The 12191-nt window shown below is 54.3% G+C and overlaps 1 protein-coding gene across 1 annotated transcript; it reads left to right on the top strand.

Annotated features, from left to right (window-relative positions):
• Positions 1-4058: 4058 nt before the first annotated feature.
• CYP26B1 (cytochrome P450 family 26 subfamily B member 1) lies at positions 4059-11248 on the top strand (the record flags this gene model as incomplete). Its single annotated transcript, XM_066209214.1, has 4 exons — positions 4059-4334; positions 5594-5749; positions 7506-7787; positions 10824-11248. Coding segments are annotated over 4 exons (1107 nt in total), but the record flags the coding sequence as incomplete, so codon positions are not given.
• Between the last annotated feature and the right edge of the window lie 943 nt (positions 11249-12191).

The following is a 12191-nucleotide window of genomic DNA, read 5'->3' as shown; positions in this document are numbered from 1 at the left end:
AAAAATACCCAAATCCTCTGGAGCACGGGAATGGGCTCTGGAGAGGGGCAGGATATCCAGGATAACGTGCTGATGGGACAAACACAGCCTTGCCTTGGGAAATTTGGGAAAAATTAGGACAAATCCAGGTTGAGATGTTGCTTTGGATGCTTCCCGACGGATCCCTGTCGTCCAAACTCTCCGGCAGGTGCCAAATTGGTTCCTGAAAAACATTTCCAGGCTCATCCCGCCTTTCTTTGGTTGGGCTGGATGGGGATGCAGGTGGCTGATCCCAAAATTTGAGTTTCGCTCCTGGAGGGGAGGAAGGGAAAGCTCAGTTCCCTTTTTTGGGAGAGTGTGTCAGGTGGGACACGACCATGCACGGAATCACTGTTGGAGCTCACGGAATTCCCTCGAATTCCCTCTCCTTGGCCGTGGTTTAAGGATGGGGCTGGGGCGTTCTCCGGCTGGGACTTGGGGGAACTTTGCTGTCACATGGAGCTGGAGCCGAGCCGAGGGAGACGTTTTCTGCCCTTGGAAAACCATAAATCCTTAAATATCCTTTTTTTTTCCGTGCGAGGCGGAGCGGGAAGGATCCGGCCAGGCTCGCTGGGTGGTGGGATCTCTGTTGGTGTGGGTGTGTGGTGGAAATGAACGCTCTTGGATGGAGCAAATCCCCAGATCTGGCTCTTTTGGGACAACATGGAAAAACTGGGGGCTCTTCCCAGCATCCCCCCAAAAAATTCCTGGCGCTGCTGCGAGCCCTCGTGGCCGGGCTGTGGCATCTCAGGGTTAACAAAGCCGAGCTTAGAGACCATTTTTGCCTCTTTGGCAGCTCTGGAAGGACTTTTCTTTGCCCTGATTCTCCTCGGCTCTGCCTGGATCCGCTCCTGGAGCAGCCGGAGCCGCTCGGCTCGACTTCACTAGAGGGCGCAGGAATTTTAGGCTTAGGAACGCGCCCGGGCTTCGTCGGGGAAAGTTGGCTGCCTTCTCCTCCTCTTTTAATCAACTGGAAAGATGCAGGGTTGAACTGGAGGTGACTGGAAGGGGATCCAGACTTGTGTCTGGCCCGGGGAAGGATCTGCTGACATGTGGGATTAGGTGGTGCGAGCGCGGCGGCGGCGGCCGGGACGGGACGGAGCAGCGCGGCCGGAGCTGGGGACGTGGTTGGGAGCTCCGGGGAGCAGCCAGCTGGAGGAGCCTCCTGGCACCAGGAGAACTCCAAAAATCGCAGAGAAAGGGGAGAAAAAAAAATCCTCCTTGCCCCCCAAGCTCCGCCTTGTCGGGTTTGCGTTGATCCCACAGGGGGTTCGGTTTTCCCTTCCCAAGGATCTCCTCAATCTGTTGGCACCGATCCTTAGGATGGGATCTTCCCTCTTGGGAGCCTGGGGTGTGGATCCAGCCCCCCGCATCAGGGCAGCTGTTTTGGGACCAGAGGCACATCTGGGGCTGTGTCCTTTCCCTCAGGGAGCAGGGGGTCCCCGAGTGGCTTCTCCTGAGGGAGATGCCGGGGAAGGACGAGGCCTGGAGCCACCAAAGGCCACATCCGTTGGGATGGTGGCTCCAAGCAGGGATGTAGACCTGGTGATCCTAAAGCAGAGCTTGTCCCCTTTCAGCTGGGGAAACCGAGGCATGGGAAATGTTTCAGGACATTCCCCGGGAGCCTCTGTTCTTATCCCAAAGTCCTCAGCGTGGATGATGGGCAGGTGACGGCTGGATGGGGAGACAGCAGTGTCCCCAGCCCCACCCAGGTGGTCTTGTCCCATCCCTGTGGAAGAGCTCATGGATCCTGGCTCTGTATCCAACCCCTGGACAAAGGAAACGTCCTTTCCTGACCGTATCCTGCTCCTGGACAAATGAACCGTTCCTTCTGTTCCCCACTCTCTTCCCACCTTCCCCATTCCCTTCCTTCTTTCCACACTCCCTTTCCCACCTTCCCCATTCCCTTCCTTCTTTCCCCACTCCCTTCCCACCTTCCCCATTCCATTCCCACCCAGGTGATCTTGTCCCATCCCCGTGGAAGAGCTAATGGATCCCGACTCTGCATCCAACCCCGGTGTCCTGCTCATGGACAAAGGAATTGTCACTTCCCCGCTCCCTTCCCACCTTCGCCGCTCCCTTCCCACCTTCCCCACTCAGCCGAGGGTCTCTCCTCTACCCCCTCCAGCTTTTCCCCGCCCGAGCAGCTGCTTTTTCCAGCAGAAAATGCCTGAACCTCGCCGCTTTTCCAGGCTCCAGAGCAGCTCTGGATGCGCAGGCAGGAGCCGCCCCGTCCCGCGCCCTCGCCGTGCTCTCGCTCCCCGCTGTTCATTCATTCATTCATGGATTCCTCCTCTCGTTCATTCATTCATGCCTCGGCTCCCTGCGGCCATCCAGGGATGATGGCTCCCTGTCCCCCAGGCCGATCTGCTCGGGTTTTCTTCTTTTTTTCCCTATCCATCCTCCCAATCCCGGGATTTCCACGCCGGGCCCGCCGCGTGCCGAGTTTTACTTTTTGGGGCGTCGTGAAGCGGCTCTTGTGGAGCCTCCGGAGCTGCGAGACGAGGGGGGGGACGAGAGGTGTTTTTTCACCAAACAAACTCCCAGGGAACGGCGGGCATTAGCAATGAGGGGTCGCAGCCAGGAAAATATTACCTTTCCCTTGGAGTGCTGACTGCGGAGGAAATTCTCACATTTACAGCTCCGGCGAGCCCGGCGCTCATGGAAAAGAGAGGAGGGGGTGGCTTTGATTTCTTTCTCCCCTCTCTCTCTCTCTCTCTCTCTCGGTGGGTTGATAACTTGGCAGCCCCCCCAGCTCGCCTCCATTCCCGCCGGGAAAGCGGCCACCGGTGGAGCGCTCCGGCTCCCTCCTTGGAATCTTGCTTTAATTGGATTTTCCTGGAGGCCTGCGGTGTGCGTGTGTGCGTCCCTGCCCCCGTGCGTGCGTGTAGGTTAATAAAAAATAAACAAACAGCGCTTTCCCCCCCCCCCCCCTTCCCTTTTTCCCGGGGAGGGATGCGGCGGGAATGCCGAATGAAAGCGCTGCTGTGCCGGGAAGGGACATTCCTGGCATTGCTGAGCTCCTCGGGAGCGGGCCCGGGCCCAAATTGGAGGAAAAAAATCGGAGTAAAGGAGCCGTTAGCGTGGGGGACCTGGGGAGGCCCAGTCCTGCTCACTGTTTACTCGCAGGGCTTAAATTAACGCTGGCTGCTGACATCAGGAATTTTATTTCTTTTTTTTTTTTTTTTCCCCCTCTGGTTTCCCAAGGAAATGAGCCGAGGGCGATCGCGGCCTCTGCGTACGTGCAGAGGCTCTTCCCCGCTTGAACCCCTGTCGGAGTTCAGCCAGACTCCACAGACGTCCTAAAGGCTCCAAAATAATTATTTTGCTTCGTTTTGCATCCATTAAAAAAAAAAAAAATTGAAAAGGTGGTGGAGAGGTGGGAGGAATTGTCAGTGCTTCCCGTGTTTTGGGAGAGTTGTGTTTTCCCGTCGTGTTTGTCCGTGTCGGACGCTGGAGAATCCCTGTGGAAAAGGTTCATCGGTGACATCCCAACCATGGGATGAACAGAGCGGGGATCTGTTGGACACGGAAACCTGGCTCTGCCACAGGCGTGGAATGAAGGAATTCCTTCCATCCGTGCTTTGCTCCGTTATTCCCCGTCACTTGTGATGGTTGTGGTGGGAATCCTGGGAGCATTGTGTTTTCCCATCGTGTTTGTCCGTGTCGGACGCTGGAGAATCCCTGTGGAAAAGGTTCATTGATGACATCCCAACCATGGGATGAACAGAGGTGGGATCCCTTGGACACGGAAATCTGGCTCTGTCCCTCCTACCGTACATGGGATGAAGGAATTCCTCCCATCCCTGCCTTGCTCCGTTATTCCCCGTCACTTGTGATGGTCATGGCGGGAATCCCAGGAGGAGCTGGCATTTCTGGCAGGAATTTTTAGGAATTTTAAGAATTTTTAGGAATTGGTGACTTTTAGGGTGAAGAGCTTGGAACAGGCGACAGCTCCCTGCAGGACACGCGATGACCTCGGAGAACACCAGGACTGTTGAGGCCATGGTAGAAACGTCTCCTCGTTGTTTCCTCCATAGGTTTTCTCCAAGATTTTCAGCCACGAGGCTCTGGAGAGCTACCTGCCCAAGATCCAGCTGGTGATCAAGGACACCCTGCGGGCCTGGAGCAGCGACCCCGAGCCCATCAACGTGTACCACGAGGCGCAGAAGCTGACGTTCCGCATGGCCATCCGCGTCCTGCTGGGCTTCCGCATCCCCGACGAGGAGCTGGGCCGCCTCTTCGAGGTCTACCAGCAGTTCGTGGAGAACGTCTTCTCCCTGCCCGTGGACCTGCCCTTCAGCGGCTACAGGAGGGTGAGCTTTGCATTGGGGTCTCTGCCCAATTAATTAATTAACGGGCGGTGATTAATCCACGGTTCTCGGTGTGATTTCTCAGCCTCTGACCTCGAGGCCAAAATTCCGGATTTAGAGGGAAATCCGTGATTGAGTGGTGATTGAGGTGGTTTGATAACAGAAAATAGTCAGGGCTTGCCCAGGTTTAATTCATGTTTTTCCTCGTTTGGCAATTTTCCTGTATTTTTTTTTTTTTTTAGTTCGTGGGACCCTTCTCCTTTTAATTCCCTCCTGGCCTCGGAGTGAAATGGGTCCTTGTAATTCCAACAACTAAAACTTGTGATCCTTGTAATTCCCAGAATTAAACAGGTCCTTCTGATTCCTGGAGTATTCCGGTTTATTTGACGAATGATGCAAAACAAAAGCTTAACAAAAAATAGACATAAAACCTTTTTTTTTTTTTTCCCACGGGGAATTTTGATAAGAGAAACACGGGGGGTTCAAAATTTACTTTTCGTGATACCCCTGCAATTTTATTTTTTTTTTAATTGCTATTTGCCCACGGGAATGATTCCATCCCCTCGGAATCCGGAATCACTCCCAGCAGCAGGTTAGCCCCGAGCAGCTGCACTCCCTTAGGAATTGCTTTACTGGGGACCAGGTGATCAAATTGCTGGGGAAGAGGATTCTTTGGGATGAATGGGCTTTTCCTTTGAGAGACAATTTTTCCCAGGGATTTCCATACATCCCAGGAGGAGCTGAGGGCTGTGAACCGGTGCCGGACAGGGGCTCCCAGCCCAGACCCCTCATTTACACCTAGGTGTTGATTACTCCTCCTGTGATCTCCCCCTACTCTGGCTTTACTCCTCCCGCCCGGGGGACACCTCCAGCATCTTCACACCCTTCTTTGAGCCTCTGCTTTTATGGCTGGGACCTGTCCTGAGCACGTCTGCAGCTCCTGGGATGGGCGAGGTGCTGCTGGTGGTGTGGTCTGAGCGCTCTTTCCCTGGAGACTTGATATTTTCCGAGCTTGAGAAGAGCTAGCTCTTCTCAAGGGAAACTTTTTAACGAAAAAAGTCAAAATTTTTCTCAAAACAACTTCGTGTGAACAATGTTCTTTTCTCATAACGACAGGTCTTGTTTGCTGTTTCTGTTCCTTAGCCAATGGGAGAGGTATCAGTCCTATGAACCAATAATGTGAATTTTAGCGCAGCACAGTATTAAAAAAATAAATGAATTATAAATAAAACCTTCTAATTTCTATTTCCCCTGCTCCACAGGGAATCCGTGCCCGGGAGACGCTGCAGAAGGGGCTGGAAAAAGCCATCCAGGAGAAGCTGCAGAACACGCAGGGCAAGGACTACGCCGACGCCCTGGACATCCTGATAGAGAGCGGGAAGGAGCACGGCAAGGAGCTGACCATGCAGGAGCTGAAGGTAAAGCTCTTCCCCCGGGCCCACCTCCTGATGGTTCAGGGCCTTCCTGAAGGGAAAAAGTGTGGGATGCTCCAAGGAGGGATTTTTGGGGCAGACCTGAGGTGAGCAGTGAGAGCTGGGGGACCACGGTGCGGTTGTGTGGTGGATCCAAACCAGCTGCTTTATTTGTTTGCTGGTTGTGCCCGGCCCTTTCTGCAAAGCATTCCGTGGAATCAGTTAAGCTTGGAAAAGGATCATCAAGTCCAACCTCCATCCCCACTAAACCTTAGAACAAAATTCCATATCCTCTCAGTCTCTGAATGCTCCCAGGGATGTTAACACCATCACTGACCCAGCATCTTCCAGCGCTCGGCCTCTCTTTCAGCAAAGGAATTTTTCCTGGTATCCAACCTGAACCTCCCTGTTAAGCTTGGAAAAGGCCTCCAGGGTCATCAAGTCCAACCTCCATCCCTGCTAAACCGTAACACAAAATTCCACGTCCACTGGGTCTTTGAATGCTCTCAGGGATGGTGACTCCATCACTGTCCCAGCGTCTTCCAATGCTTGACCCCTCTTCCCGGAAAGGAGTTTTTCCTGGTATCCAACCTGAACCTCCCTGGTCACCAGGGAAGTCTCGATCAGCTGCATCCCTTGACCCTTCCACTTTTCCTGGTCCCTCCTGGAGCCATCTCCTTTTTTTTTTTTTTGTCTGTTCCTCAGAGGTTCTGTGTGAGGCTCCTTCACTGTGGTGGCTGTCCAAGGAGGGACATTCCAGTTAAACGTGACCAAGCTGTGGCTGTCACATCCCTGGGAGTGTCCAAGGCCATTAGCGCCGGACACAAACTCTGCCCAGATTTCCCTCATCCATCCTGGTGGGTGGGAAATCACCCAGGAGGATCCATCTCCCTCCAACATCTCCCTCTGTAGGCCACATTCCATTTTTCCCCTCTTCCAGCTTCGTGACATGATCCTTCCTCAGGCCCCTTTGGATCTTAAATCTTTGGAGCAGCTGTTTTGGGGACAAGCTGTGGCTGCTCTGTCCCTGGGAGTGTCCAAGGCCAGGCTGGACATTGGGGCTTGGATCCACCTGGGATAGTGGGAGGTGTCCCTGCCCATGGATGGGGTGGGATGAGATGATCCTTAAAGTCCCTTCCCACCCAAACTGTTATGGGATTCTGGAGCCCTTCTTCTCTGGAGCCAGGTTTAGAGAGCTGGGAATGTTCCCCTGGAGAAGGGAAAAATCCCGGGAATGCTCAGAGTCCCCAGAGGGGCTCCAGGAGAGCTGGAGAGGGGCTGGGGCCAAGGCCTGGAGGGACAGGACACAGGGAATGGCTTCCCAGTGGGAAAGGGGACATTGGGCTGGGATCTTGGGCAGCAATTCCTGCCTGGGAGGGCGGGGTGGAATTCCCAGGTTTCCTGGGTCTGCCCCTGGATCCCTGGCAGTCTCCAAAGTTGGACACTGGGGCTTGGATCCACCTGCGACAGTGGGAGCTGTCCCTGCCCATGAATGGGGTGACACTGGATGGGATTTTAAGTCCCCTCCCACCCAATCCATTCCATGATTCCCCGTAGATGTTGCTTGTGAGGATTTCCTTGCTGGGGTTGGAACAAGATGATCTTTGAATTCCATCCAACCCAAACCACTCCCACGCTCCCGAGGCCAGGCTGGAAAGCTTTTGGGCAGGAGAACACCCCACGTCACCTCGACGTGCCGAGGTTGGTGTCCCCTCTGTCCCACCCCCTGTGCCTCACCCCGGCTCCTCTCGTGCCCCCCCAGGACGGCACCCTTGAGCTGATCTTCGCCGCCTACGCCACCACGGCCAGCGCCAGCACCTCCCTGATCATGCAGCTCCTCAAACACCCGCGGGTGCTGGAGAAGCTGCGGGAGGAGCTGCGGAGCAAAGGGATCCTCCACAACGGCTGCATCTGCGAGGGCTCCCTGCGCCTGGACAACATCCACGGCCTGCAGTACCTGGATTGTGTCATCAAGGAGGTGCTCCGGCTCTTCACCCCCATCTCCGGCGGGTACCGCACCGTGCTGCAGACCTTCGAGCTGGACGTGAGTAGTGCCGAGCCCCCTGAGCTCCCCAAAACTCCCTTGAGCCTGACTTTGAGGAGACCTCCAAGGGGACAAAATAATCACAGAGTGTGTGGGTTGGAAGAGACCTTCAAGATCATCGAGTCCAACCCAGCCCCGACACCTCAACTAGATTGTGGCATCGAGTGCCACATGCAGTTTTTTTTAAACACATCCAGGGATGGTGACTCCACCGCCTCCCCGGGCAGACCATTCCAGTATTTAATCACTCTTTCCGTGAAAAACGTCTTCCTAATATCCAACCTAAGTTTCCCTTGGAGCAGCCTGAGACTGTGTCCTCTCTTTCTGTCAGTTGCTGCCTGGAGAAAGAGACCAACCCCCACCTGAGCACAGCCACCTTTCAGGAAGTTATCCAGAACCATAATCTTGCCTAATTAAGTCCTTCGACAGGACAAAGGGACACAGCCTTAAGCTGCACCACCAGGGAAAGTTTAGGCTGGGTATTAGGGTGATAAATTCTTCCCAGAAAGAGCGGTTGGGCCTTGGGATGGGATGGCCAGCGTGGAGGTGGTGGCGTCACTGTGATCCCTTGGGAAGGCTGAGTTGAAACAGACGGGGCAGAGCTGGAGAATAAAGCAGGTATTTGTTGAAAGGCTTTTAGGACACACCTTGGGCAGGACAAGAGCCTGGCCAGGGCTGTACCTGAGGTGGAACCAAAATGGACCCAGAATGGTCACAAAATGGTCACAAAGTGCACATGAAATGGACCCAAAATGGTCACAAAATCCACGACTGGTGACAAGGTCTCACACTTTGATAAGTTTTGGTCCATTTGCACATTGGGGTTGCATTGTCCAGTGCCAGCTCCAGGCTGTGAGGTCCCATCCTTCTTGTCCCTCCCTCCAGCCCACCCTTGTTTGTGCTGTTGGGGCTGAGAGTTGTCCTTGGTGTGCAGCAGGAGAAGGATTTGTTTTGTGTCCCTGCTCTGTGCGGAGCGGAGTGACGCTGACTGTGAGCTCGGAGCTCACCCCTGGGCACCGCAGAGTCTGAAATACATGGGAGATAAAACCTGAGGCATCAACTGTCCCTGGAGGGGTTTCAGCCTGGACGTGGCGCTGGGTTCAGTGGATGAGGCGGCGTTAGGTCACAGCTTGGACTTGATGATCTCAAAGGCTCCTCCAGCCTAATTAATCCTGTGGTTCTGGCCATGGGATTTGCTGCAGATCCGGCAGGGATGGGATGTGGGGCACGGGACGCGCTGGAGCTGTCAGAGGAGCAGACGGGTGTGATGCTTCGGAGCCCAGCTCGTGACAGTGACGCCAGACTCTGAGCTGGGGTGTGACAGGGGAAAGGTTTACGGCAAAGGGCATCTCCAGGCTGCCGGATGACAGCCCGATTAGTCACCGCCGCGGCTGGAATTTCCTCCCAGCAAAACAAAGTCTCGGGAGCTGCCTTGTCGCTGTAAATCCTCCTAATGCGGTCGGGTTTGAGTCAGAGACCTTTTAAAGTGCTCAGGGGATGATAAATCCGCCCCGTTTCTCATCGCCCCGGCCCCGACGTGGGTGTTGGGCGTGTGGTGATGACAGGCAAAGCGGGGCGTGGGATGCTGTGGGATCCTCTGGGATGCTCTGGGAAGGGCTGCCTGATGTGGGGGAGAAGCTGCTTCCCCTGCTCGGCACCACGGGGTTCCTGGTAGGGCAGCTCCTGCCGGTGACCACAAAGCCAATAAATGGATGGGTCACCCCCAGGGATCCTTGGGATGGAGGGAGGAATAAGGCCGGGGTTCCCATCTCTTTGTGCTGCGCTGTCTGGCTTTCCCTTAGACCCAAAAGAAATGGGAATGAACAAGGAAAATCGTTGTAGTCCTAAAAACTTAGAATTTGGGGTTTTAGTGTGTAGTAACACAAATGAATCAGGACGGAGGATTTGGGGTGTTTTCTTTGTCCTTCTTCTTCCTTCTTCTTCACGGGTCTGGGTGGTTTTCTGTAATTGCGTGAAAAATGTCCCCATTGCGGGCCTTGGGTGGTCATTGTTGGGTCAGAAATATAAATAATCCATGTGTCACCTCGTTATTGGGTAATTATCGCTTAAATAACCTTAGAAAGAGTTAGAAGCTCTCCATTTCACCTCGTTTTCCCAGGACGTGAGGTTGGACCTCACGGCACGTGAGTCTGTACATAGATAAAATAAAATAAACGACCAAGCCCAAACCTAATTCTACATTTCCCAAGTATTATCCATCCCAACCTTAGCAGAGAAGGAAAAAAAATCAGAAACAGTCACAGAAAACTGTGAGCCTGGCACGAATCGCTCGGGGATTGCGGATGCCACATCCCTGGATGTGTCCAAGGTTGGATGGGGCATGGAGCACCCTGGGGTAGTGGAAGGCGTCCCTGCCCGTGGCAGGGGGTGGGACAGGATGAGTTCAGGCTCCCTCCTGACCCAAACCATTCCACGATTTCGTGGAAACACAATCCCTTTATGCTGTCCCCCTGATAGCACAGGGTGAAAATGTTCCTAAAAATCACGGGAATTGTATACGATCGATTCAGGGCAGGTGGGAAGAAAGTTGTGTCTGGATAGGCCTGGGAAGGGGAACCAAAACTAAACCAAACCCTGCAAACAAAGGTTAGATTTTGTCTTTCCTAGATGATGTGAAACTGCACCTGCACAATCATCATATGGTCAATGATATGACTGTCAAATGTAATGATTGTTTGGTAATTGAATATGATTATTGAATTATTATTACTAAGAATCGTGAGAAACGATGCTTGGGGAGCCTGATGAAAACGACAAGAATTCGTACAGTAGAACAACACGGGTTTAATAATCAATAGTAGTTATATAATAAGAGGGCATGAAAACACGTCCATCCCGAATCCATGTCGGAGTCAGATTTGGGTCCGTACCTCGCACCCCTGATTCCCAGAGCTCTTCAATAAAAACACCTGCACGTAATCGTTCTGTGGTTACGTGTTTCAACGCTAACACCCCTGCTCCAGCGGGACTGACCCACTCTGTTCCTTCTCTCCACCCCTTCCCTCCTTTCCGCAGGGTTTCCAGATCCCCAAAGGCTGGAGCGTGATGTACAGCATCCGGGACACCCACGACACCGCCCCCGTCTTCAAGGACGTGGACGTCTTCGACCCCGACCGCTTCGGGCAGGGCCGGAGCGAGGACAAGGACGGCAGGTTCCACTACCTCCCCTTCGGCGGCGGCGTACGGACCTGTCTGGGCAAGCACCTGGCCAAGCTCTTCCTCAAGGCCCTGGCCATCGAGCTGGCGAGCACCAGCCGCTTCGAGCTGGCCACCAGGACTTTCCCCAGGATCACCCTGGTGCCCGTGGTCCACCCCGTTGACGGACTCAAGGTCAAGTTCTTCGGACTGGATTCCAACCAGAACGAGATCCTGACGGGCACAGACGCCATGCTGGGGGCCACCGTGTAGAGCCCCCGCGCGCCGGTGGCACCAGGGACGGGCGGCCGGGGGGACGCAGGGGTTTGGGGGTTTTGGGGGCGAGGGGGATGGACAGGAGGGGAGGAGGAGAAGAGGGATGAGGAGCTTCTCCACGGCGCTCACCTCCGGATCGGGACTGCTTTTCCAGCAGGGAAGCTGCCGGAAGCGTTTTTGCTCTTCCCGCGGGACGCGGAGAAGGTCGGGGCGGCGGCGTTGTCGTCTTGTTCCGTTGGGAAAGGAGGAGGATCCGCAAAAGCCGAGTCGAGCTGGGATGGCTGACCATACACAGTATCTAAATATTATAAATATATATATATAAATATCTATAAAACACTTCTGCTGCCAGGAGGAGAGAAGGCCCGACTGCGGGAAAGGCTTGGGAATCAGCCGAGGATCTGAGGTCTGGTGTCCCGGGGCAGCTCTGGGGTGACCTCTGACCGTATTTTTTTTTTATTTTAACAGTGTTAAATTAGCTGGTGATAACAGTGTTTTTATGGTTTTTTTGAGGTGGTTTTTTTTAATTTTTTTTTTCATTTGTTTGGTTGTGTTGCTTGTTCCGGGGCGTTGGAGCCTTTCCCTGGCCGGGGGGGACACAACGCTGCCCATTCCCAGCCCCTCTCCCGCTGGCGCCGGGGCAGGCTGGGGAGGAGGAAGAGGAGGAGGGGTCATTTCGCTTCCCAAAAAAAAAAAAACCCAAACCCCTCCTGTGGTGTCTTGCCCGGGGCTGAGTCACCCCCGAGGCCTCGGGGAAGGAGAGGCAGATTTGCATTTTCCAAGATGTTTCTCGGAGGGCTCTGGGGAGGGGGATGCCCTTTTTTTTTTTTTTTTTTCCTTCTCGTTGAGTTTCCTGCTGCTGCTACACGGCCTGTGAGCACCCCCTCCACTGCAGCCCCTCGCCAGCCCCCGGGCACAGGCACCCGGATTTGGGGACATTTCGGTGCCTTTGCTGTCCCCTCAAGGTGCTGG

This window comes from Chamaea fasciata, unplaced genomic scaffold (genome assembly GCF_029207755.1).
Source record: "Chamaea fasciata isolate MVZ Bird 193981 ecotype frontalis unplaced genomic scaffold, bChaFas1.0.hap1 SCAF_772, whole genome shotgun sequence".
NCBI lineage: Eukaryota > Metazoa > Chordata > Aves > Passeriformes > Sylviidae > Chamaea > Chamaea fasciata.
Note: the sequence above shows the minus strand (reverse complement) of the source record. Positions and strands in the feature narration are given on the sequence as shown.